This window comes from Ammospiza nelsoni, chromosome 2, assembly GCF_027579445.1.
Source record: "Ammospiza nelsoni isolate bAmmNel1 chromosome 2, bAmmNel1.pri, whole genome shotgun sequence".
Taxonomy (NCBI): domain Eukaryota; kingdom Metazoa; phylum Chordata; class Aves; order Passeriformes; family Passerellidae; genus Ammospiza; species Ammospiza nelsoni.
In genome coordinates this window covers 87884232-87909530 of record NC_080634.1, presented here as the reverse complement: position 1 = coordinate 87909530, position 25299 = coordinate 87884232, and the positions used below count along the sequence as shown (strand labels likewise).

Here is a 25299-nt window from a genome sequence, read left to right as displayed (position 1 = left end):
TATGGAGGTAAATATAAATTCTCTGATTTCTTTACACTAAAAACCTATGGCTCCTATTTATACAAAGATATTCAATCCTTTCTTCAAGCAGAATCATATGCTATTTTTTTTTAAATAGCTTAGTGGAAAAATGAGAACAGATATAATTGTCTACAGACTGTTTACAGGCTATTTAACTGTTAACACATCCCATTCAACTCTGTGCCTAAAGTAGATGACTCAGCAAAGTCACCAAAGTCACCTTGGCTATACTAATAAATCCCCGTGAATAAAATTACTGATTGTATTGTACTGATTATTATTTTATAGTGTCTGGCCAACTTTTAACTAAAATAATTTTTTTTTGCAGTCTCTGAGAAACTGGAGCTTATGTAAAGATGTGAACTATTATGGTGGTCAAAATGACATCAGTTAACTGAAGTGGCATTATGAGAGATGTGAGTCTAGATTTTGTTACCAGTAACAGAGTATACAGATACACTCAAAACCTTCTTGGGTTTGGTTGGGATTTTTTTTTGTTTAAAAAAAGACTATGAGTTTCAAAACTTGCAATCATATTTTTAGGGTGATGGTATAACACATGAAATACATTAAATGTCAGAATGAATAACAGCATCAAAAGAATCACAGACTTCTCAAAGAGTTTCATGTCACAATTCTCACTGATGACAACTGCAGATTTTTGGCTGACCTTTCTGGCATTAAACAACTGCAGAAAAACACCTACAAGGGCGTAATTCTAAATGTGATTGCATTTCCAAAAGCTTTAAAGTACAAAAAGAAAAGACAAGACATAAAATCCGACTAAGTGCTGTCATCAATATAGTATTTCACAAAAGCTTTCTGAAAATGTTACTTTTAATAGCATCAGGTGTAAAGAGCAGTGTAATATGGCTTATAAATTACTGGAAGGGCTGTTGACACAGGTTAATAATAAACGACAGCATATGCAGTAGAAAGAGAGAGTCACAGAGGAATGCTTGCTAACTCCAGTTTTAGTCACCATTAAAGCTAATGATCTGTAGGCAGTGCATGCATCATGGTAAACTAGACCTATCAAATACAAAGTACAGGATCTACTGAGGTAAGTTATCTTCTATCTGCTTTATTACACAGGCACAGCCATGTTAAATTAAACTGATGGTTTTATTAGCACTAGGCTGTACAGAGTGTGGTGTTAAGACAGCTCCTTCACTTCAACTCTCTCATTTCAGAAAGGGGTTCTTAATTCAGTGCTTGCAGAAAGATGCAACCGCCCTCCTGAAAACTCTCTGAAAATCAAGCATATGAAGAAGAAATTAAATAAGCTCCTAAATACAACACCTAGGCATAGACTTGCAGACTTTGTGGGGAAGAGGGCTGTGATATCCGCTGGTTTTGTCACACGTGTAGATGACACAGGGGGTAGGACATGAGAACACACCAAAGCATGAGTCCCACTCACACAAGATGAGGGTGTGGATGGAAATGTTACCTTTAAACACAGCAGTTGAAGGTCAGCAAAATTTGTAGCTAAACACAGAGATTATTCCATCATAGCAGGGATTTCTATTCCTCTGACTGCTCTGCAGTTTGAAATATTGCCAGGGACCTCAGCAGTCCCTGGAATGAAAGGGATGAGAATCTGGGCAGAGTTCAGAGAACACAAACACGGCAAGATCTTTATTAGGAAATATAAAAATAACTCGTATGTTGTACAGTGCATTCAAATCATTTGCAGAGGTGTGATAACCTTACAAATACTGGAGCTGTCAAGTGAAAGAGGGAAGACATTTTAAGTGTGGTGCAAAGAGGCAAAAAAAGAGCAAAAGAATGGAAATCCATTCAGAGGACCATCTGCTGCATCTGGGCAGCAAATACACAAATATTAACCATTAGACTGGGGCTACAAGACCAGGACTGCTACTGTGCCCAAGCAGCACAACACCCACACATGTTGATAGAAACTTACTTTGTGTTATTTCATGTTTGCCCTGTGCTGCTTTAGAAGTACAGTGCTTTGCCTGCTCCGAGTACAGCTGGGGCAAGTTCAATGGTTACCCTCTGCAGCTTACCACAGACAGCTCACCACTGCCTTCCTGTAAGATGTGACTGATCATCACTTCAATTTCTGGAACAACTGCTGCTTCTTAGGTCAGGTCAGTTAGAAACAAAATACAATTCCACTGTCAGAAGTGCTGGAGTTCTTCTAGATCATTTTGACTGAACTATGCTAGGAAGAAACTTTAAGAGCTGCTAAATTGAGCAGCTGAGGGAGTGCAAGGGGGTCCTGGGGGCAACCAGACCTGCAGCACTCAGCTGAAACTGGAACAGGATGTGTAACCACACTGCTGTCCTCCGCTCTCTGTCACAGAGGATGTGTCTGCTGGAGGCAAGCAATTCTTTCTTCCAGCCTGTGCAAGCCCTTTTGGCTGAGAAAGGATCACAGTTTCCAGTAATTATGGTGGCCTGTCCACTGCTCACTAAGCTAGGACCACAAACTATCCAACACCTCAATTACTACCAGCAAATAAGGAATGCTCCTTATTGTTACCACTCTGCACAGGATTAAAAAAGAACCCCAGACTATCTGCCTCAAATAAGAAACTCTACCATGTTTATGATACCCTGCCTCATTATTTTACCTTAACTGAGTATAACATGAGGAAAACAAAAACAACCCCCATGACCCCTCCACATTCTCCAAGAGTTACTTTCTGGAGGTTTACTTGGCACGTAGCTCAGAAGTGAGGTGTTGAACAGAACTGCAAAAGGAAGATGTCTGTCATGGACAAGCATCTCTGCAACTGTTAGTACAAACCCAACCCTGACCACAGTCACTTCCACTACACCTACTGGCTTTGAGAGCTGTGACCTTTCAGTGATCCAGCTTTGTCCCTAATGCACTGTAACACACTCAGAATGCTCTGTTAGGAGGATAAATGAGTTTAATGAGTAGTTCCATTCTGGGAGACTGCTCCTGCCAGTATATTCTGGGCTGTGTGGCTTATTTCTTAAACTAAAACATTCCCTAGAGAAAAGAAAAAAAAAGGACAATTCTTGGCTGCAGGGTGGATACAGAAAGGTGGTTTTCCTAAATAATAAATTAGGTCAGTCTTTAAATAAGTCATCTCCTTCTGCCTGGATAAATATTTACTCCTTCCAAACTAATATTAGGTTTATGTGTCTCCCAAAAACTTCTTTCTTTTCTGGTTTTCATTAGGAGTTCTGGAGTCACTCACAACAGAAATTAACTAGGTGGCTTCAGGGTATTAAAAAAGGAACACCAAAATAACAAAAAAACCCACTTGGGCTTCTAGTTTTCAATAAAACCAGCCACTGTTCATTCAGCACACAGATAAGTTATTTCCCCAGCAAAAATGACAACTGATCAAATTAAACCCAAAATTTTCTAAATGGAACTTAAACACTGGAAAACAGCAGTTTGCATTTTCAAAACCAGCTGATAATTTACTACAAATTGAATATTAGAGAGGCCTTATTCTTCCAAAGCCCAGTGCTCCAAAAGCTGTTGTGTCAAAGACAGGTAGAGAAGGAATATTTTGAGGATTGAAGGCCCTGCTGTATATACACAGGGCCCAGGGAGTAGGGGGAGAAAGAAGGCCAGCAAAAAATTAGCATTAGAGAGTCCAGAGGAGAGGCATGAAATTATCAGAGAAGAAAACCAATGATTACCTTAGAATGAAAAATTCAAGAGAAGGCTCTTTCACAGTACGCTGTGAATCTTAAAGACACCTGGTGGCAGACAAATTGTCATTTTCACAAGTTGGATGCTTTTCTGGTTTACAATAGTTTTTGCTTCAAATTGCTGTTTCCTAATGATTTTGGTTCCTCGTAGAATCACAGAATGATTGGGGTTGGAAGGAACCTTGCAGATCATCGCATTCCAAGCCCCCTGCCATGGGCAGGGATGCCATTCATTAAATCAGGTTGCTCAGGGCCCCATCCAACCTGGCCTTGAATGAACCTTACCTTCATCCAGAGAGAGGAACAACTTCAAGTTTTTTAGTGATCCTTTTGTGCTCATTAGAAAGCTTCTGGTTTCATTTTAACTTTTTAAAATTATCTAAAATAAACCAAAGAAACATTTCTTTTACACTATGTTTGGATTTCTTGGGGAAGAAAACAAAGCCAAGTGAGTTGCTTCATGACTCCCATCAGAGTAAGTTTGAGAGGAAGCAAATGGGTGTTTAACCACAAGGGGGTAAATCCTTGGAAAAGACCAAGTATAGAAGTGTCCATGAAAAAACTAAGGCTGGAAAGAATGGGATTTCTGAGGACTGGGGGATGGTACAGGAGGGCGGTGGGTGCACAGGCACTTCAAGGCAGAGTGTGGTGCACTCATGAAGGAGGTTGTTGGACAGGGCGCCATGAGCCACATGACATGGCATGCCATCTCAGTCACACAGTAACAGTTTCTGAAAACGAAGACCCTGACATTACAGGGAACCCTAGACAGCCCTGGGCTTCTACTGGCAGGCAAGTTTCTGTCCTTACTGAGCTCAGTAAGGCACTGACACCCATGTCTTTACAGTACTTTATTTTCCGATATAAAGCTGAGCACCAACAATTTTAAAATGCTCAGCTAAAAGGAACTTATGATCAGGCATTGCTGCAATTCACAGCTCCTCCCTCTACAGAAAAAAGCCTAACAAAAACTTGAGGAATGTAAATTTGATCACTTACCCTTGAATTTTAGGAACAACAAAACAAGAGAATCTACTAATCTCTATATATTCTTCCTTAAAACTTGGAATTATAAGAGCAAATAGACCTGGTATGAGAAAGCCTTACATGCCAGAAAAGCCAAGCAAGAGCAACCTTAGACAGGTTAAGATCTCAGTGGTTTTTATGAAAAGAGTTTTGAATGTAGGTTTTCTTGTTCTGGAACAAGTACAAAGCTGTACTTGTTTATCCCTTCTGCTATAGAGTGTGTGCATAGCTGAAGCAGAACAATCAGCTTGAGGAAACATTCCTAAAAAAGAAAAAAAGTCTGATTTTTTTATTATTCAAAAGAGGGGAGAAAAACAAACATGTCATTTCAGTATACGCCCAAGAGCTTTTTTTCCAAAACATTTTTATTTGTTATTAGATCAGTAAGTATGCTTTGCTGGCCACATCAAAGCTCTTTAATTTATCTGTGATCAATCAGGAGTAAGGTTGTAAGATATTTTTTGTTTTTCCATCAACTAAAAAGAATAAGCAGGAAAAAAAAATATCCTAGACATCAAACTAATCAAATTATACATGTTATTGGTCTCTAACAGCTTCTTAAAAGTGATTTTAGAGAACAAAGTGGTCTGCTTTAAAATTACTTACAATTAGAAATATTTGCCATTTATTTTCCTTTCAGGAAATTCCAGTGCTTTATCCCAAACTAACTGATGTCACTGAGGTTTTTCACAATGATTTCTGTGTGCTTTGGAGCAGATCTCTGCTGCATTCAGACTTCTGTCAAGCAAAAATCTTCGAATTAACCCCTACGCTAGGATGGGTGGGAATGTGCTCAGAATATCTTGCACAATGTCTGACACTGCAAATTTTCCCCTACATTAATAGATGACTGGCTATTAGGCAAAATATAGCAGTGAAAACCAGAACATGTGCAAAGTAATGTGTAATCTGTGGTCTTAAAACATGACAAATAGAATAATTTAACTTAACTGTTTGCATTTCTCCTCATTCTTATGGTTTTACAATGCAAAAAGAGGAATCTAATCCTGCATTCATTAGGAATACTGAGACTTGTGCTATTCTGTCCAAGGAGGACAAGCCTCTAGATTCTTTTGGAATTATTCATAATTTGGGTTGTCAAGAATCGATTAACAGTTAAGTGAAGAACTTTGCTTTGTAATCTCAACAGATAATGTGAAGCTATGTAGGAGGAAAACCTAGCTACACCTTGACCTTGTGCATAATGGAGATAATGCCAAGTTTCTATATCCTGGGTCAATTTAATTAATTAATTAAGGACAAGAATTGACCTAATCAAAACTTGTTAAGAGCTATTCAGCGCAGGGCTTTCTGAGGGAAGTGGTGAGGCAAGGAAAGAACAAGGTGCACTGGTTAAGAACTAAATCTAAATGAAGTTCAGACAGAAAACAATGTGCAAGTGTTTCATTGTACCAACAGGATAACTTCAAAAGGATTTGCATTCAGTTGTAATCTTTAAGATAAAATTTTCCGCATCAAGCAGCAAATGATGCAGAAATGTTTTTTAAAAGTTGCATCCCATGTCTTGAAGACAATATAATTATCAGACAGCAATTATCTTGATATCACTAACTGTAATCTGTTTTCCATGGTGTACTGCCTTTATATTTTTTTGACTTTGATCAAAACATAGGTTTTTGTACCTGGTGTGCCCATCAATGCTAGCAATATGCTATGCTCCATCATCGAGGTCTTTAAACTACATGTAAATGACTATTTCTAGTGACAGATCAGAAATAGGAAACTCTTAATTTTTAGGAGAATGTCTTTAAAATTCAGGTTCCTTACACAACTTTCCTTCTTAATTAGGAAAACAGTAGTGAAATTAGGCATTTGTTGATTGTGATTCTTAGAATTACTGGGATGCCTCTGCAATCTGAAAGGTTAAAGCAGCTTTCTTTCAAAACACCTGCTGTGTTATTACTGGAAATAGTGCTTTTCTACAGCAATTCGCACTCTAATCACTTCCCATCCAAGGAATGTCTGACTACCAATATTATCCCTCAAAAATTGTAATGAGATTGAAGCACAGTGTGAAAACGAAACTTATACAGATAGTTGGAACACTTCCATTTTCTGTTTATTTGTTTGGCGCTTTTTTTTTCCCAAGAGAAAGCAATTAAGTACTATCTGGAGTAAAGAGGCTTTACTCATCACCCTTACCTGTTGAGTAAAGATCTCTCTACTTGAGGCATGCCACACAGCCCTCCTTAAAGAAAATGTGCAAGTCAGCGTAGGTTGCATTTACAGAATAAACTTACAGCTTCTCACCCTGAAAAAACACCAAAAACCCCTTTTGTTCAACACTGCCCTATCTGGAAATAAACAATGGCATGACAGCTTTAGGTGTGATAACAGAAATAATTGAGTACAGGGTTTTTTTTCCCAGTAGAATGCACTAAATGAGATTCTATCCACTTGTTATATTTGCAATGTTCCAAAATTGCACAAAAGGGTGCTGGGGCAGCAACTTAGCTGAGATGAATCAAAATAGCTGAACTGGATAGGATCAAATAAGGTGACTGTCTCATAGTCTTTGCAGTGTTCAGCCCCCAAACTGGAAGTAGTTGCAGTCCCAAATGGAAGACAGCAGGAAATTTACTCTCTTACTTGGCATAAGTGGTAGCAGAGGTGTTTGTGATTTCTCTTATTTTTTATGTGCAAGCATTTTTCTCGTGAAGTACAGATCCAGCACTTCAAGGCTACTGATAACAAGGTTGTTTTTATCTTTCACAGAACCTGTGTGTAATGCCTCCCGCATCTCCTGGGATTTGTGTAGATGCAGGTGGAAAATTACTGCTGGGTGCATTTCAGGAGATTCCAAGAGCACACAGGCCGACTGTCAGAGCTGGGAAAAGGAACAGACAAAAACACTACTGAGCCCCAGCATTTGAGAGCTTCCATACCTGCACTGCTACAGTCCAAAGCCACTCTACAGGACTGGTAGGACTCAGATGTGCTCATGGCTTTTGAAAGCCTCTGTTTCTTCAATGAGAATGGTGGCAGAGGTACACAACAAGAAAAGTTCCATCCACTAGTAACATGAGGCTGACATTGGAGGGCTCCCTGGGCACCATGCTGATCCAGGCTGGGTCTGCTCTTGCTGCTCGGTTTGCTAGCGTCAATCACACTTGATAGGAAAAGTGAGGTCAATCCAGTGAAAAATGAAGCATGACAACTTCTAGAAAAACAGCAGGTACACTAACAAAAATACAAGAGTATTGACAAAATTTGGCCTCTAATGGAGCACAGGATTTAGTACTAAGCATCTCAGTGATACTTGCAGCTAATTGAGAAGATCTGTACATCCCAGCTTGTATAAAGTGATAGAATGGCACAAATTAGGCCTAAAACTTGTTAATATTTAGGATAAATAGATGACTGGTAACAAAGTTTGATATTTACAACAAACAGGGCATGGGCTGTTAGTATAATTCAATATTCTAATCATCAGTATAAAGGTAAAATATTCTCCTGTTAAGACCACCTTTATGCACATCCACATCTACCCCCCTGGTGACACAAGGTTTTCATTCCACCTTATTTGAGCTGTCCAGATGTGAGGGAGCTCATCTGCCCTACTTGCTTAGATGTCTCCACATCAGATGGCACCTTTGGTGGGTGATTCTTCTTAGCAGAAGATGGATAGGACCAACAGCTCTCTGGAGATGACCATCTTTTTGCCCAAGACAGTGTGAAGGACTACAAGTTTAGTGGGACTGGGTGCCTAATATCCAAATGGTTAAGGACTTGCAAGAGAAATCTCAGGTTGATCTAGGTGGTTTCAGAGAACACCAAGCAACCTCAACAGTATAAACAAAGTTTGGCTGGTGGATACAGAGGCTAATTTATCCTTTAATCTCACCCTTTCTGAGAATCCCAGCTTTCCCTCTGAGCAGATATTCACGTTCAAGTAATTTATTTTGCTGCATATAATTAGAGAATGGTTTAGACTGGAAGGGATCTTCAATGACGGTCTAGTCCAACCTCTCAACTGTGGGAAGGGATGCCTTCAACAGAACCAGATTGCTTAAAGCCCCATCCAACCTGGCCTTGAACACTTCCACAGATGGGGCACCCACAGCTGCTCTGGGCAACCTGTTCCAGTGACTCACCACCCTTAAAGAATCTCTCCTTAATGTCTAATTCAATCTTGGAGCTTAAACTGTCGCACAGTCCAACCCTAGGGAAGGTAAGTGAACACTGAATTTGGCTTAGCGTTTCCCTCACTTATCAGCACCTTCTTCAAACAAGCTTTCCAAAACCACTCCCTCTTGTTTTCAGGCATAAGCGATCCACATGCCTGGGTGTTTGCAGAACTCCTCATTACCTAGAGTTAAAACCTGTAAGACAATTGCATGAGAAAAGTTTCTCAACTCCTGAAATATTTTCAGAATAAACATTCTAGAGACAGTTTCAGTATTACCCTTTTTGCTTTCAAGTCTTTTTTTATTTGACCTTTGGAACAAATATTTCACAGGATTATTTGTAGCTAAGGAACATGATGGAGAACTTGAAATATTCTCTCTTTCTGCCTGTAATTTGTTACTGTACGTACGTTTTTATTCTGAATTGCACCTCCACTTCCAAAGTGTTCCATCTCTACCAGCTGGCAACTGTTATTGTGCAGTAACATTTCTTCAGTAAAGAGGCATTTCTAAAGTGATTATTTCTGCACATGGCACCTCCAAATGTTTTGCTTTGTCTTAACTAAATGCCCACCCTTTTTTCTGGGTTGCCTGACAATGACTTTTTAATTTTTTTTTTATTTCAGAGTTTCCCTGAGGATTGTGGGAGAAGTACAATAATGATAATCCATTTACCACAGTAGTGTTGGTGCTCATCTGGCCCTTACAGATGGTAGATACAGATTTTTTTATAACTGAAACTGTAATTTTCCCATAACCTATTTGCTACTCCATTTGAAATGGTTGTGAAATCAAAGCACAACCCAAAAATAAAAAAAATAAAAAAAAACCCCAGACATTTTCACATAAGATAGAGGATTTGAATATTGCTGAAATGAGAAAGTCAAAACTCTGAACTCTTATTCAGCTTTAAGGGAAATCAAATCACAACAAAGACCTCTTTTAAAAGTCCTGCCTCAAACTGCAAAAACTCTATGAAATAAATCACAGTTTTCCCATTTTGAGGACTATGACTTTGACACACAGGAACACACAGGAAGGGTCATACAACTTGCCTTTTGAAGACCCAAGTGGAGACCTGGTAACTCCCTTTAAGTGTCTTAAAGATTCAACACTGTCCCTTTTCCAAAAATGATTGCCAAATCCTTTCAGCAATTCAGCAAGACAGACTAAACAAGAAAAGGAAAAAAGGGGCAGGAGGGAACATTTCTTGCACAAATGTGTTACTTAAAATTGTTCTGGGTAACAGGAAGGAAACAGTAAGCACATCTTCATTCACTGATGCCCTTGAAGCTCTAACTTGGGGGGAGGATGTAGCTTGCCTTGGGACCTCTCATTTTTGCATACAGGTGATGTTTCCACCTTGCTGCAAGGAGAATTAACGTGCTTGTGAGGTGAAAGTAATTTGTTATGATATATAAAAGTGTCCATCAAAAAAGAAATCAAGGGTTGGATGTAAATCAAAACCCCAGAGCCCTAGTTTACTCCCAGGGCTCATTTCAAGACCCAGATATAAAGCATTAAGAATTAATTTTACTGATATTAGAGGCTGGAACCACATTTGTCTTTTCCTTAGCTTTTAGTTTATCTTAACATCGGCCTTAAGGGGCCTTGTAATAATCAAATTTTGCATATTTTTCTTCAACTTCCATAGCTGATCTCTACAGTACTAACTAAAAAGCCACTGGTTTTTCAATCTTGCAGATACAATGTCTTGTTCTTCCCACAGCAGCTGGGAACAAGCATTCTGTTTGTGAAAACATGTAAGCAGAAAATAAACTCAAGGATTCTGATGCAAAAAATAACTTGTTTTGGCAAGTTAAAGTATTTTGTGTGTGTGTATCTGCAAGGTGTTGGTAGGAAAGCTAATTCCTAGTTCATCCAAAATATTGTAGAAGAGTAACCAAAACAAAATACAAAACCCCCTAAATACCAGTGCTTGCCAAGTGGTAGAAAAACAAAACAAAACAAAACAAATCTACTGGTAGCAAAAAAGTATTTACTTCCTAGCATCTAAAGTTGTTATGGGCATTAGAGAGCATTTAGGAAAATGCCTTTTAAAAAACCACTGAAGTGTTATTTTAATAACTTGAAACAGGAGACAGAGTCAGTGCTACTGATGCATGAAGTTTGGCTCTGTCCTTCCTTCTCCTAGCAGGTTGAATTAAGGACTGCCCGTACCACCCCTGCAGAGTGATCTCTTTGTTAGCCATCAGCCCTCTCTGCGCCAGGAGAGTTCAAAACACAACTTCAGAAGTAAAGTGCCTCTCTTGGAAATGTAAAACCAGGACCAAATGTTTGAGCTGCCCAAAGAATAATCCCAGCATATGACAAAAATATTGGATTTCCAATTTCTTGGCTGTTGTGTGTTGCCTATGTTCAATACCATAAAAACACTGGTTATTTCAGCCATCAGTTTCTGGACACTGAAGGCCTGTGGAAAAAGACCTACCTCTGCTATTTTATCATGGCTGTTTGCTGTCTATTGCTCAGAGACTCCTTGATACAGCGCAGCTATGCACAAATACAGCTGTCCCAGCATACAAACTGCTAACTTGCTATGTGTGAAGCCACATTTTCTCTTGACAAGACAGCAAAACTGTCACCCTGGCCATTTTCTCTTGTACCTACCCAGTTGTAAAGCACCCAACTAATGTTTAAAAAACACCCTCTGCTTCCTTACAGAGAAAAAACTATGACTACACTTATATCCATTTAAAGACTTATTAAACTTCCAATCATATTTTTAATACTTTCTCAGTCCAAGGACTGTTGATTTCACAGCGCTATATACAGCTGTAAACATTGTAACCTCAATATTTCTACTTGCTTGGTGTATGTAAACCAGGCTCAGAGAGTCTTCTGAGGTGCAAAACAATCCTGAAACTCCAGTTGGAGACTTTTGAACCAAGGGCTGTGCCACGAGCTTTCCTCTCCAAGCAGTGTGACTGTGCCAAGGCGTTCCTTGCCTCATGCTGGCTGTCAGTGCTTGCTGAGCAGCTCAGAGATCTCATCAGAGGCATTCTGTGCACACCAACACAGCAGCCTGCTGCAGCACCCATGCAGACCTGCAGGGTGGAATGAATGTGCCTCTGAGTTCCCCACACTAACCACCAGGGACTGCCCCTACAATAGAGACAGATGCACACAGACACCAAGTATAAAAGCTAGTGATGTTTAAGGCCATGGAACGTGATCCTGTAAATCATAAGGAAGGCCTGACTTGCAAAAAGTGTCTTATTTCTGAAAGCCAGGTGAAAACTCATGGCTCAAATAGAGTTCTCCTGCAGACTTCTTGCAGGGTAAACATTATATGGAACATGAGCTGCCTACGCTGCTGTGACAATAACAGGCGACTTTTTTGAAGCTTCATAAAACTCCTAAGAATGTTGTGCTGCATTCCTAAGAATTTAACAGCAGCTTTTCCACTTAAGTTCTCAGTAAAAATGAATTAAGATGGCAGAAATATGATATAAGGATAACAACTTGCAGTAGCACTTGCTTACATCTGCTTCACTTGAATATCTTAAGCTTATAGCCAGCTTGTTTCATTTGCTTTTCAACCCTTAATCATCAGTCTCCTGGTAATTTGGTATGTGCTGATGCAGCAAATCACACTTATTATCTGTGCGTGTCTTAAAAAGAAAAGGACTGTTTGACAGGATTTTATTTCATAAAATTTACTTTCTGATCCAAAGTTATTAAGGAAATAGTGCTGCATTAACTGCCAGATACATGGTTTGCTATCCATTTGCTCACAGTTAAATTGAAATAACCCTCTCCAAATTAAGCAGTCATGTAATGTGTATATGCATTTACTGAGCAATTTTTTCTTGCTGGGTTTTATCAGTCTAAGGACAACAAATTAGAGGAGGGTGCAGGGTTGTCCCCACCAGCTGTGCCCCATCCACACACAGAAAATGTTAGTCACGTGAACTTGGCTGTATTTGAGCTGACAAACCCTGCTAAGAGACAGGACAGCAGTAATGACCCAAATTGCTTCCAGAGCAGCAAGCACCTCTGCATGGGGCTCTGAGGGTGTTGAGATGCACCAGCTGGGACAGCTGTGATTCGTGCTCAATGTGTGCTGCAGAAACACACCTTTCACAGCTGACAGTTTTAAGAACTAGCACTCATGTAACCAGCTGTGTAAGAAGTCACACTTAAAAGAACTTGACAAACCTCTTCTTCTGGGTTTTGCCTCTTATTTGAGTTAGACTTGGGCAGAGATGCAAAGACAAAGCTTTCTACATACCTGGTGCATATTGCACATTGCTTTAGAGCTGCCATTAACCATGCAAAGGTGTAAAGTAATTACAGCACAGTAATAAAAGTTACAGAAAACACTGACTGAGAACCACTGACTGTGTTTTCATATTGTCTATGCTCTTGGTGGATGAACTACTGTGGAATCTAACTGGAGCTCATGAGTACAGGTCAGAAAGGAGTTAGACATCAATGAGGAGATATCCCAAATGTATCCTGGGCATATGGCATGTATGCTCAGTAACTGGAAAAACAAAAACTGTGCTCCCAAGTGCTCATCAATCAGGTTTGCATCTAATATGAATACTGCTCAACTAGCAGGGACCATGGATCACAGGTCTTGACCACTTCTGTGTCTACATTTGGCTGTCTTTCTACACTTCCTACCAGTGGTAAAGAATATGCCTTGCAGTTTTCTTGCTTGAAACTTTTTGCTAGGGTGCAGCACTGCCAATTCAGGCATGCTTTCTGCAAATGCAAATAGTGGTTAAAAAACCAAACCAAAACAAAACAAAAACCCACTCAAACTTGAAAATCTTTCTAGAAGTTGCCAGATAGGAGAGCTGAAGGGAATGTTATTATGACTAAGAGGCTGAATTCCATGCACAAAACAGCTATTTCTAGTGATAAAGCATAAAGGTTAAACAACTAAGGACAAGACTGCCAGATGTAAAATGGAAAGTTTCCAATTTAGGAGCAGCAGAGGAAGAACATGAATTAATATGGAAAGACCAAATTAGCATTATAAAAATCCTCCGAGCCAAACCAAATGCCATTGAAAATAAACTCAGGAACTCTCCCCCTTTTCTGCTCCCTGCATTCCAAGGAGGATTGAATTTAGAACAACCATAGGGAATTTTAGGGAAATCTTACACTTAAATGCAGAGCAAAAGTTAGAGACTGTACGTGCTTCAAAAACACTATTAACCTTTCTAGATTCTTCTTCAGTACTGCTGTTTAAAAGGATATAAGTATTTTGGACATAAGTTTTCTCATTAGTTTTATCTTTAGTGAAATTGGTAAAGATCAGGCTGATTCTTCAACAGTTTTGAAACTGGGGTATTAAATGATAATTTCTACTTTTTATTAACTGGAAGAAAAAACAAACACACACACAAAACCAACAAAATAAAAACCACATTAACAACCAAACACTTTGCAAATACAAAAAAAATCCACAGGTCGTTTGGTTTCCAACCTAGACTATATTTCAGAGCTAGCTTTGTTAGCTCTACATGCAGAGATACACTGTCAGTCTGGGTGTCCTGCAGTGCAATATTCTGTGCAGATTGCTCTTACTGGTCTCACACACACTTTTGTGGCAGATATCAGTCTACAGTGGTATTCCTCAAACTGAAGATATGTCATGGATTGTTCAGTCCCTAAAAGTCTATTACAGACTTTAAATTGGACTCTTGGAACCTGGATGTAGCAGACTGAACATCAGCACTGCTAGACTGATGGCTGCCTTCAGGCTTTTCTGTTGAGCCTGAATTTAAGAAGCTCCCACAGGATCTGACAGCAAGAAGAGCTTCCACACAGCCAGGATCCAAAAAAAAGCAGACACGCAGGGAACTACACTGAAAATAAATGAGGGATATATGTAAGAAAAACCTGATAGGATTCAGGATATTTAAGCCGAAAAGGATCAGGAAGAGCAGAGTGTCAAATGCTGCAATTAGATGAACAGACTTCAGGACTCTGAAGATAGCAAACAGCAGCATGATGTCTTATGCCACTGCACCTCTTATATGGCTCCATGGTATGTCTGCAAGAGCCTGTGCTCCTATATAAATGGAGACTGAAATTCCAGCATAGAAATTGGTAACCACAGGTAAGGCAGCAGTACTCAAAATTAGCAGAATAATTTCGCCATTGATCCCTCTGATTGAACCCCTGATCACCTAGCAACATCACCTGCAAGTCTGAACATCTGAACCTACTGGGCAAACCCAAAAGCCTTATCTGATATTTATGAGACACCTGACAATGAAGCCCCACTTTCATTCTTGTGGCATCCATGATTATGTCAAACACAACACCTCTCTGCATTTTAGAAGTTAAAGAACAAGTAAGATCCCCAAAATACCAAGATTCCCTACATTGTAAGGACAGTCTGAAAAACTCCAAACATTGCAGAAATGCAAATATAATCGGTCATTCAAAGAAGAAAATTATTCATTGACAACATCTAATCTTATATTGTTTCTCAACACTGTGATAGATTTTATGGGTACAAACAATAAGTAAATGGCTGTTGCTGAAGGCAGAACGTGGCAGGAGATGAAACAGTGGATATTTGGTTAGCCCCTTCACCTGACAGGTGAACTTACCCACTCGCAAATAATAGTTCTTAAATAAATCATTAAGTATATTGAGTAGGATAAGCTACTTACTCTTCTACAGTCATAAAATCGTAGGCAGTGTTAATTGAGAGGAAGCAAAATCTATTCCCTCTAAGTTCACTAATGGGATTCATCTCACCTAAACTTAGCTGTGTAAGTGACCATCAAGTTCAGCTTCACCTGTATCACCACTGGAGTGTGGTAAGAACCTCATGATTCAAACTTACCTAAGGTAAGTGTCTCAAATAAGCTGGAAAGATTTCCCCTTCCTCCCTGAAACCATTCTGTGCTCTCCATGGATTTTGGCACAAGTGTAGATGATGTGGTCAGACGGGACCTATATCTTTAAGCTAAAAGACACATGACATAAATCTCACCTCATGTTCCAGAAAGAATATTACAAATTCCTTTAGGAAAGACCCTTGTCAGGTAAGAGAGAACGTCATTAGCACTTAAGAGGGCTTCTTGCAAGGGAGTTACAATCATTGGCTCACTACTGTTTACTGGGAAAGCAACTACTGGCATTTGCAGAAGAGTCAAGATGCAAATCAGTGGCTCTGTTGGGATATAGGTATGCCAGTCCATGCTTCTCTGATAAAACTGGAACCTAAGACTGTGAAGGAAGAAAGATCTACATGCTCTCAAACATGCAGATAAAACCAATATATGTCTTTATTCTGGTAAAGGGTGTAAGATCAGGCTTTAGCTTCACAGCTCTACAGTTATACAGCAGAGAGAAGTAGAGCAAGGAGAAGCTGACAATGAGAACACGGGAATCCTAAAAAGAGAGGAAAAGAAAATACAAGAATCATCCAAACCTCCAAATATAAGTGTAGGCCAATGCAAAAATAATGCACTACAACTGCGGGATCAAACTTAGAAGGATTATACTTTATTCAAAACAGGTTACATCTTTCTAACATAGTTAATGAACTTTCTGCATATCTAAGTGTTTGGCTGATAATCTGCCTGCTAAAATTTCAAAATTTCTTCACTGGCAAATATTCTGAGGCATCTTATTCCATGTCTAGATATTGAGAACATACTCACAGATGTATTAAGGTGATTGCTGTTCTGACCTTCCTGTGTTGGCATCAATATTTTGAGAGATTTCACAACAACCTTCCCAGTGACTTGCTAGTGAACACACAAAATCAGCTAACATGGCCCAAACAGGCATATTCATGTTGCTACTGGAAGGTGGGAAGGTGAACAGACAGGAGCTGAGGATATAGGTATATGGCTGTGAGACCCAGAAAAAGCCCATGAAGCATAAGATAATACACGAAGATAAAAGACCTCTGCTTACAAAAACTGTCACTTCAGAGTGGACTTTCTCTTTTTAGTCAAAAATTCAAAACTAAAACCTCCATGGAAAATACAGAAATACCAAATATTCTGCAATAGTGTTCACACACTCAGTGTTGATGTGACAGCACAAACATGTAAGAACTGAAGTCAGTTATCAGTCAAGGAGTTAAAATCTTCCTTGAAGTAGGTCTCTATTTCCAGACAACCAGAACATAAAAACAAAACAAGTGACCTCCATGCCTATTAAAATAAATCTCCAGCAGAGTCTGGGTTTATAAAATGACTGGGCATGATGCAAATGTTGGCCACTGAACTGAAGACTGAACTGAAGAGTGGCCTACTTGTCACTCTTGAGAAATTGTGGTCAGCCAAAACAGCACTGGAGATGGAAGATGTTTCCTACCCTTGAAAACACGTGCCTTGCCAGTTCAGGACTGTCCTTTAACCAGCCCAGGATGTGGGCTAACCATGGCAGAGATGTTCACCTGCAACTGTTCCAAAACAGTTAAAATACTGCTCCTGTTGGAGCAAAGAACTAGATGGTAGTTTGACAGCTCCAAAGGGGTAGATTATCCCCAGCAGCTCACAGGACAGAACACTCTATTAGCTGGGTGGCTAGCCTGTTATGGACAGGCTGTGTATCTGCATCCTTGAAAGAGTAAAAAAGAGAAAGATGCTCCTCTCAGCTCACGTCTGACAGGCACTGTAAGCTCTTTGAAGCCCCCTCACTCCCACTTCCTGTACAGACAGCAAAGATAAAACCAATTAGCTCAGAAACATACAGGTCATTTCCAACTAAATGTGAGGTTTGCTTTATCGGATTTTTCAGAATCAAAGATATACTTGGAAACGTACATTATCTCAGTTGATCTCAATGTTAGGGCTATTCATGCTCCTCCTTTGCATTTCTTCTCCCCTGCACACCACCACTAGCACCTGCTTAGGAGAAGCTATAAGCTAGCATCTTTCACAAGTATGCTTTCATTGTGGCTGAATTTTGGCAGTGAGTCAACTTTTGTGCTTGATGTGCAACAGAGGAAGCTTCTGCCCACAACTACCAAATTTACCCATAAGAGGCAACTGTCCCGGTTTTTAGCAGGCTCCTCACTTTATGCCATTCACTGAAATGCACTCTCCCTGGTTCACTGCATGGAGAATCTGTCTTGCTTCCACATTCTGGTGAGACAGAGTGAGGCAGTGCTGGTGGGTACAAATCAAGTTCCTGCTGTGAATCTCTTCTGGGTACAAACATGACTGGCTGCTACCACAGCCACATTAGTGACAACTCCCAAAGTAAGAACACTAAGGCTGAAGGTAAGCCATGGAAACTGGTTCACCTCCACAACTAAGTGAAGTGAAAGAAATTGTTCTGCTTTTCATGTACTTCATTGCTTTCAATATATGCAATTGCTAATACCAAGCCTGCACAGCATAAATCCTGCAAACTGGCTGCAATTCTGAAGCTGTGCATTTGACTTCTCAGTTGCATTGACCTTACTGTGTCCATATGCAAAAGCACCACATTCCCAGAAGGCCTGGTGCTGTGGGGAAACACGAGAGATATCCCTGAGACTGCTCTTGCACAGAGTAATACCCCACAAATTAGAAGCATGCTGGATTACACAGCAGGAAGATGCAGCACTTGGACTTCTCCTGGTGCTGTGTCAAGGTAAGCAACCATGAGGGTTGTGTAAGCCTGGAGCAGGTACCTGTAAAAGTCCTGCCCAGTGACAGGGACCTTCCTTTCTCTAATTATTACTTCTGGAGGACTGATGTGCTTGTGAGAGGAATGTCCTGGCTAAGTTATGCCATGCTAGCTAGCAAGCAGTTCCATAAATATTCATTTTTGCATGGCTGTCAAGGGTTTCAGTTCTGGTTTTCAGTTCTGCTGACTACATGACACATGGAAGGTGGAATCACAATACCAGGCAGAGTTTAACCGTACATGCAATTCTTTTCTCTTGTGTACTCTCTTTGGAAATGCACTCTGACAGAATCAAATAGAGCTGCTATTCTTTGGCCACCTCTAACAATAATCATGATCTCAAGTTAATAAAGACACACAACAGCAAGGAGATCTGCACACAAGGTAGCCACCTATAATTCTGAGCTGTGGTCTGCTTAGCACAAGAGATTATGGTGTCTCTCCGGAGAGGCAGCATGTAACAACAAAAATTTATTTGGGGACATCACCAGGTCTTTCAGGGGAGATTAACAGCATCTTCTTTGGCAGTCAGCCAGAGGCATGTGAAACAGCCTACAACAGCTTTCATGACATCCAATACAAATGAAAGAGCTTAGCAACAAGAGTAAAGCATTTCTCTTTTCCTATAAGGAAGCTCAGGCACTTAGAAAATTTACCCTACACTGAACAGCAAATAAACTGCATACATACAGTTGGACAGAGAGATGGGTTCTCTTGTGCATTCCAGCTGGCTACATCTCTGAAGATTAGCACAGACATCCCTTGCTACTTGGATAAACTCTACTGCAGAATAAAACTGCTCCCTATCAGTCTAACAGAGGAGCCTCTACTACATCGCTCACTGAGTTTATTCACTGCCATCCTAGCTCAAACTGAAGTTAAGCACAAAGACACAGTAAAATGAACAGAGATGCATCTTTCTGAAACTCAAGGAAGGAACACTCAAGTCAGTGTTCAGATTCAGGCCACTACTTCCTGCTTTCAGCTCTTTGTACACCAAATTCACTCACAAAGGAAACTGAGTAATCCCAGGTAGTTTCCTTTTGAATCACATCTAGTGACATTTGTGTTTTTGACAGGGGACAAAATTGCTTCCTCTACTGAGAAATGTCTTATCTGCCAGCACATTTAGGGACAAGAACCTGCTCTTGACTACAGTAGTAGTAGGAGATACAACCTAATTTGACTGGTGTTGCTAACAAAATAAGGCACCTTAGAGTGAAGTGCTTGCAAGCAAGTCATCATCTGGCTATTTTTGAGGCCACGAGTGGGATCTACAGTGCATTCGTGAGGATTTGGTAATACTACTGTATCCTTTTCCTCTAAGGCTGGAATTGCTTTCACAGCTGGGTTGGCAAAGGGAAGAAGGGACTGTATTTTTGAAATTATATGAAATGTTGCCCACATCAAACTCTCTGCTCTCCACCCCTTCAGTTTTGCAGAAAAAAATTAATATTTTATGTAAAACAGCCTGCTTTGACAGCTGTCTGAATGCCCCATTAAACTTTTTCCACACCTCAGGGGTGACAAGTATCCGGTCATAAACTGCAATTTTTCATGGATTTTCTAAGTTACAGGTTGATACAAGAAACAGTTATCACTCTCTGATCAGTATGTAGAGGAATCACACTCTTTAGCAGTACTCTGATGGACACAGCAAGAGTTAAAGAATAGATTTAAAAAGCAAAACCCTTTGGTTTTGAACATATGGCTCATAGAAAAATGTTAGCAGAGATTATTTCACCAGCACAGCCCTGAGACAGCAATAAAATGTAATTCCATGATGGACAAGTGCCATTATTTGTTGTGATTGTAGTTACCACTATTCATCTTCTATTTACATGTCATGTAAACATATACCATATTTTGTAACAGCACACTGAAATCAGAGCTTCTGCCCCAGTGACAAATTCAGTTCTAGCAAATATTTAACAGTAGACATTTACATGTGCCATGCACAACTCCAATGAGAGCCGGTGAGCACTGGACGACATAACTGCAAAGAAAACATCACCCTTCCATCCTCCCTAGTCCAAGATAGTAACACACATTTCACTGTTAGGATTGCAAATTTGTAATCTCCAGTCTTCAACTCAATCCATGGGTGACAGAAATGAGGAAGAGGAACAAAGAGAGGAGACTAAGGTAATCAAAGGTTTGCAAAAACAATTTTCTGCAGGCTAGGCCCTAATGCCTTTGTAACTTCCCTCCATTTAAATCAACTAAGAGTTCTGGCTGTCATCCAGCATTCCTAGCTTAAGCACCTGTATAGAATTGAAATTCTAGGTGACCTGTGAAGCCATCCTCCTAAAGTAAGTGCCTCATTTCCTCTGTATCGCCATATGAGAGAGGCGCCCTAAAGGCCTCTGGAAAGAGGCTTTATTAGCTCCTCCTGGCTAAGAAACCTTCCTCAAAACTCTGCCTGCTCTTATAGACAGACTGCAAAGTCCATCACAGAGCAACACAAGTCTGCAATTCTCCTGTGTGTTTCACTCCTCGACATAAGCTGCCAATTCAAACTCAACAGCTTCTTTCAATTTATTCAAAGAATCAGGTCTTTTCCCTTTCCATCTGACTCTAGAAAGCAACAATCTTCTGAGCTATTTTCCACTCCCCACAACATCCAGGATTCCTAACTGAAAACGTCTTCTTTCTGTCAAAACAAGCTGCACTGCTCGTCAGTTTCTTACTTTAGGTTGCATCATCTTTTGCTGTTTTGCTGTCTCATAAGTGTTGCCAACTCTGAGCCACGGAGTCATTGATTCTGCAGTGGCTGTATGAGAACGGGTCATCTGAGTCCACGGGGCAGGCAGGAGGAAGAAGGCCAGCTGTCAAGCAGTCAGAGTAGGGAACAGTATTTTCCAGCAGACCAGTTCTTGACATGGTCTGCCTGTGCAGGCTGTGCCAGAGCACCAGGCAGTGGACACTGCTGGAGTCAAGTAGAACCTCCTCCTGATGAGCTGCCCTAGGCTCTGCCTATCCCTGCATTCTCTCTGTCCTGTAGCTTTTGCATCACTAAAAGCTGCCTGTATCTAACACAGGACAGGTACTTCAGCAGCCAGGAAAGCATGTATGGATTATACATAAAAAGGATACATGGCAGAACACACAGTATCCAACCTGAATCCTTACTTGATGACTAAACAACATGGAACATGAAACAGAGGGCTTTTCTCTACTGCTGAAGCCAAAGTCCCTGTCTCCATTTGCTGACTTGTAATTCAATGTTATTTTGCTGCAGTGCATCTGAACGCTGTAGTCTGTATTTGAGGGGGCTCTAGCAGCTGTATGGAAAGCTGGCAGGAAAGGGAGCCCATCACAGCACAGAGTCCTGGAACTCAGACACATCCCATCTTGCAGAAGGCCTCTTTCCAAGCTATGAACAGCTGACCAGCAAGAGCTACTGCTCCCTGACAGTGCTAGGGCAACACAGGACTGCAGCAGTGTTCATTAACCCACAGCAGCATTTCTGTCGAGGACAGCATTTGCATCAAAGTCTGCCCCTACCACAAGGAAGTGGCAAGTAGGGGGAGGGAGAGACAGTCTGGTAGTAAAACTGATAAGGGATCAGCATTAAATCCATCTGATGAGAAAGCTGTCATTTATTACTTCCTTACGTGACATGCTTCAACATTCTTCCAGAAACAAAGAGACTAAGGAAACAAAGTAAATATCAGGATCAATCCCTTGTGTTTCTCCTGGCATGACACCTCTCTAAGAAAACAGCTTTTCTGAACTCACGCCCAGCAACTTCAATGACCTTGATACAAATCTCTCAATCTTGGTACCCCGTCACACGAGTTTGCAAGAATCTTAGCTCTTATCTGCAGAAGTAGCAAGTTTCTAGTCTCATCTCGCTCACTGGAGCTGGAGGGTGTTTAAAAAGGTGACTTGGTGAAGTTTATAAAAAGCTACAAAAGAATAAAAAGTGGGCAGATTAAAAACATGTGAGCAAATTACTTTAACCGCATGTTTTGACTGTATTTTTTAGTTGTGGGAGGGAAGCCTTCCCTAGGGACTGCTGGAAGGTGAAAATGGGTGAGCTGCTGCTGGGGACCATGCTTCTGTTGCAAGGCTGTAAGCACACACCATTCAGCTCTGCATCCAGCCAGAAAGCTGTGTCTGAAGAGGTGACAGAGCTCTCACACTTCCATGTTTGCTGCCCCACAGGGATTTGGTCAACATGGGCCTTTGATGCCAATGCAAAGGAAAACCACTCCCAAATTAATCTGTGTGTCACTCAGCAGCAATCTGAACTCTGCAGTAAAAGGAACAATTCTGGCTTACTCTGTAAAAGCACAAGCATGACAAAGGGTAGTGCACTTAGCTGGGACTCACAAAAGACCTCAAGTGATGTTAACATCAAAGGTACACCTCTTCTCATAGTCACGTCTACTTTTTGGCAGCAGAGAGGGATTGGAAAATCGCTGGGGGAAAAACATTCCAGAACTAATATCCCAGTACTGGTGTTTGTTAATATTTTAAACATCTTCTGCACTGGGCACTTAGTGCTTTTCAACCTAGGAAACACAAGAGCTCATTTCTAAGCTGATTTTGTTTGGAAAAGGTTAGATTAACCATCCTTATTATCACTGTTTTACCTTCTGCATAAATAGCCTCTTACAAGACCTTCCGCAATCAATCTTCCTCAACACCAGAAGTGTTCAGAGTTCTACAGACAAGCAAGGCACTAGGCAAAGGCACAGGTTGGCAGCAACTACATGTGTGACTTATCTGGGTTGTTTTTGGTTTAGTTTACAGAAATAAGGCCATTTTACTTATGTCTTCATGCATGCATATCTACTGGTGGAGGAATATCCCTGGGTGAAATTTCTTACATGATACCAGTTTGTGAAATAACAAGCTGAGTCTGCTGATGTCGGAAAAGCAGCCTTTTCTGAGTTCTTTTTCAGTGTATTTTTTTTCTCATGCCTTTCTTGCAATAGGAGAGTTGCTCTCTGTCTCATGCTTACGTCAGCCCAGAAGACCCTCCCAGGCAGTCTGTGGAATCTGAGTGTAAGTTTCTTGGCACGTGTTTAATTTCTTTTAGACTTAGAAGCATCAGAAATGAAACTGAATCTGCTTTCTCAGAAAATATATTCTTCTCTCTTTCCCCAGGAAACCTTAGCCTTAGACTACTAGGAGATGACTGGCACTTGGATGAAAGCAAAACAAAAGTTTTGTAAAGCTGGCTTCTAAGCACATAAATGTTGATGCAAACGTCATTTCAGTCTGATTTACAAACAGTAAGGCAGTGCTCTAAATGTATTGCCCTGATCATTAGAAAAACTAATTCTGAGGGACATAAATGACCTAATGCTTCATCAGAAGCACTGGGAAATAGCAGTCACAGTGAATGATGACACTTGAGATGATATATAAAAAACATTCACTTAGAAGTAAATGTTCAATGGAAAGACTGGCTCATTCTTTAGAAAGGCAAAGTTTGGGTTTACTAATTTCATGTCATGAAATCTCACACACCTAAATGAAAATTCAGAAGCCTCTGGCCTCCATCCTTCCTTCACTCATTGAAGATTTAATAGCAGACTGCGTGAGTTCTAATGCCTGAAACTATACACGAGTGTAATTTACTGCACACACTGGGAAGTGTTTGCATAAAGTGATTTACTGCCAGACCCCACCAGCCAGAGCGGATTCACGTCCACCTGTAGGTACAGGACTGCATGAACTCCCGCGGTTCTGAGTTAAGAGTTGGGAGACACCAGTTCCACGAGAACTGGGAGCTTCTTTGCACTTAAAGTGGAAACGAAAGGCCTCCACAATGGAGCTGCCCAGTGCCCTGTGAGAGCTGGCGCCAGACGGGACCCCGGCGCTGTGTGCCACCGAGCCCTGCCCGCACCCTCTCTGCCTCACCTGCTGTACACCAGGCACTCCATGTGGTTGATCTCCTTGTCGGAGCGGTAGCGGCTGTAGTCCTCCCACAGGTCCTTGATGGCGGTGACCGCCAAGATGAAGAGCACGGGGGCCAAGGCCAGCTCCGGCTGGAAGGCATTGACGGCCGGCACGAAGTTGAGGAGGGCGATGAACACAAAGTAGACGTTGGCCAGGCGGTGGAACTGCTCGAAGAGGTTCTTGGGCAGGAAGGACAATGCCGTGTACTTGGTGGTCTTGAGCCGGTTGCAGGCCAGGACCGTCCCCTTGGACTTCTCCGGCTCGGCCTCAGGTAACAGCAGGCTGGAGCGCACCAGCCGCGTCTTACTCTCCTTCTTCTTCCTCCGCCTCCTCTTCCTCTGCCTCTCCTTCCCCTCCGGCAGCACCTGGGGCGCTCCCTCTCCTCCTGCCGTGCCCTGGGACATCGCTGCCGCCCCGGTGTCCTACCCGGGCAGGGCGGGCAGCTCCCACGGCAGGCACGGCCCTAAGTTATCATCGTCCGCCGCCCGCCACGGCTCTCCTTTCCTCTTCCCCTCCGGGGGCGGGCGGGGGGAGGAGGGCTCTCTCGAACCCGCTCCCAGCCGCTCTGTCGGGACCTCTCTCGCTTTCTCCTCCTCCTGCTGGCCGGGGAGGGGACGTGGGCAGGCGGGGGACCGAGCCCTCCTCCCGCGGGCCTCTCCCGTGCCGGGCGCGGGGGATGCGGGGGCCGGCGTGCCGCGGGCCGGGCCGGGGCAGCGGGAAACGGGAGCGGCCCTTCCGCGCTCAGGCTGCCCCGAGCGCCGGCCCGGCCCGCCGAGCACGGCCGGCAGCGCACTTAGCGGCGGCTTTTGACTCTGAGTTGCGTGTGGGACGGGGAAAGAGGTTCGAGCGGGGAAAGAGAAAATTCCCGCTGAAGCGTCGGCGCTGCGCGCGGGCC

General features: G+C 41.6%; 1 protein-coding gene across 1 annotated transcript in view; it reads right to left on the bottom strand.

Annotated features, from left to right (window-relative positions):
* Positions 1-25009, bottom strand: part of ATP10A (ATPase phospholipid transporting 10A (putative)) — a 109001-nt gene extending 83992 nt beyond the window's left edge. The window contains exon 1 of the mRNA XM_059466680.1: positions 24366-25009. Coding sequence (XP_059322663.1) covers positions 24366-24808 — 443 coding nt within the window. The 5' untranslated portion in view covers positions 24809-25009. The remainder of the gene's footprint in view (positions 1-24365) is intronic.
* Positions 25010-25299: the final 290 nt, after the last annotated feature.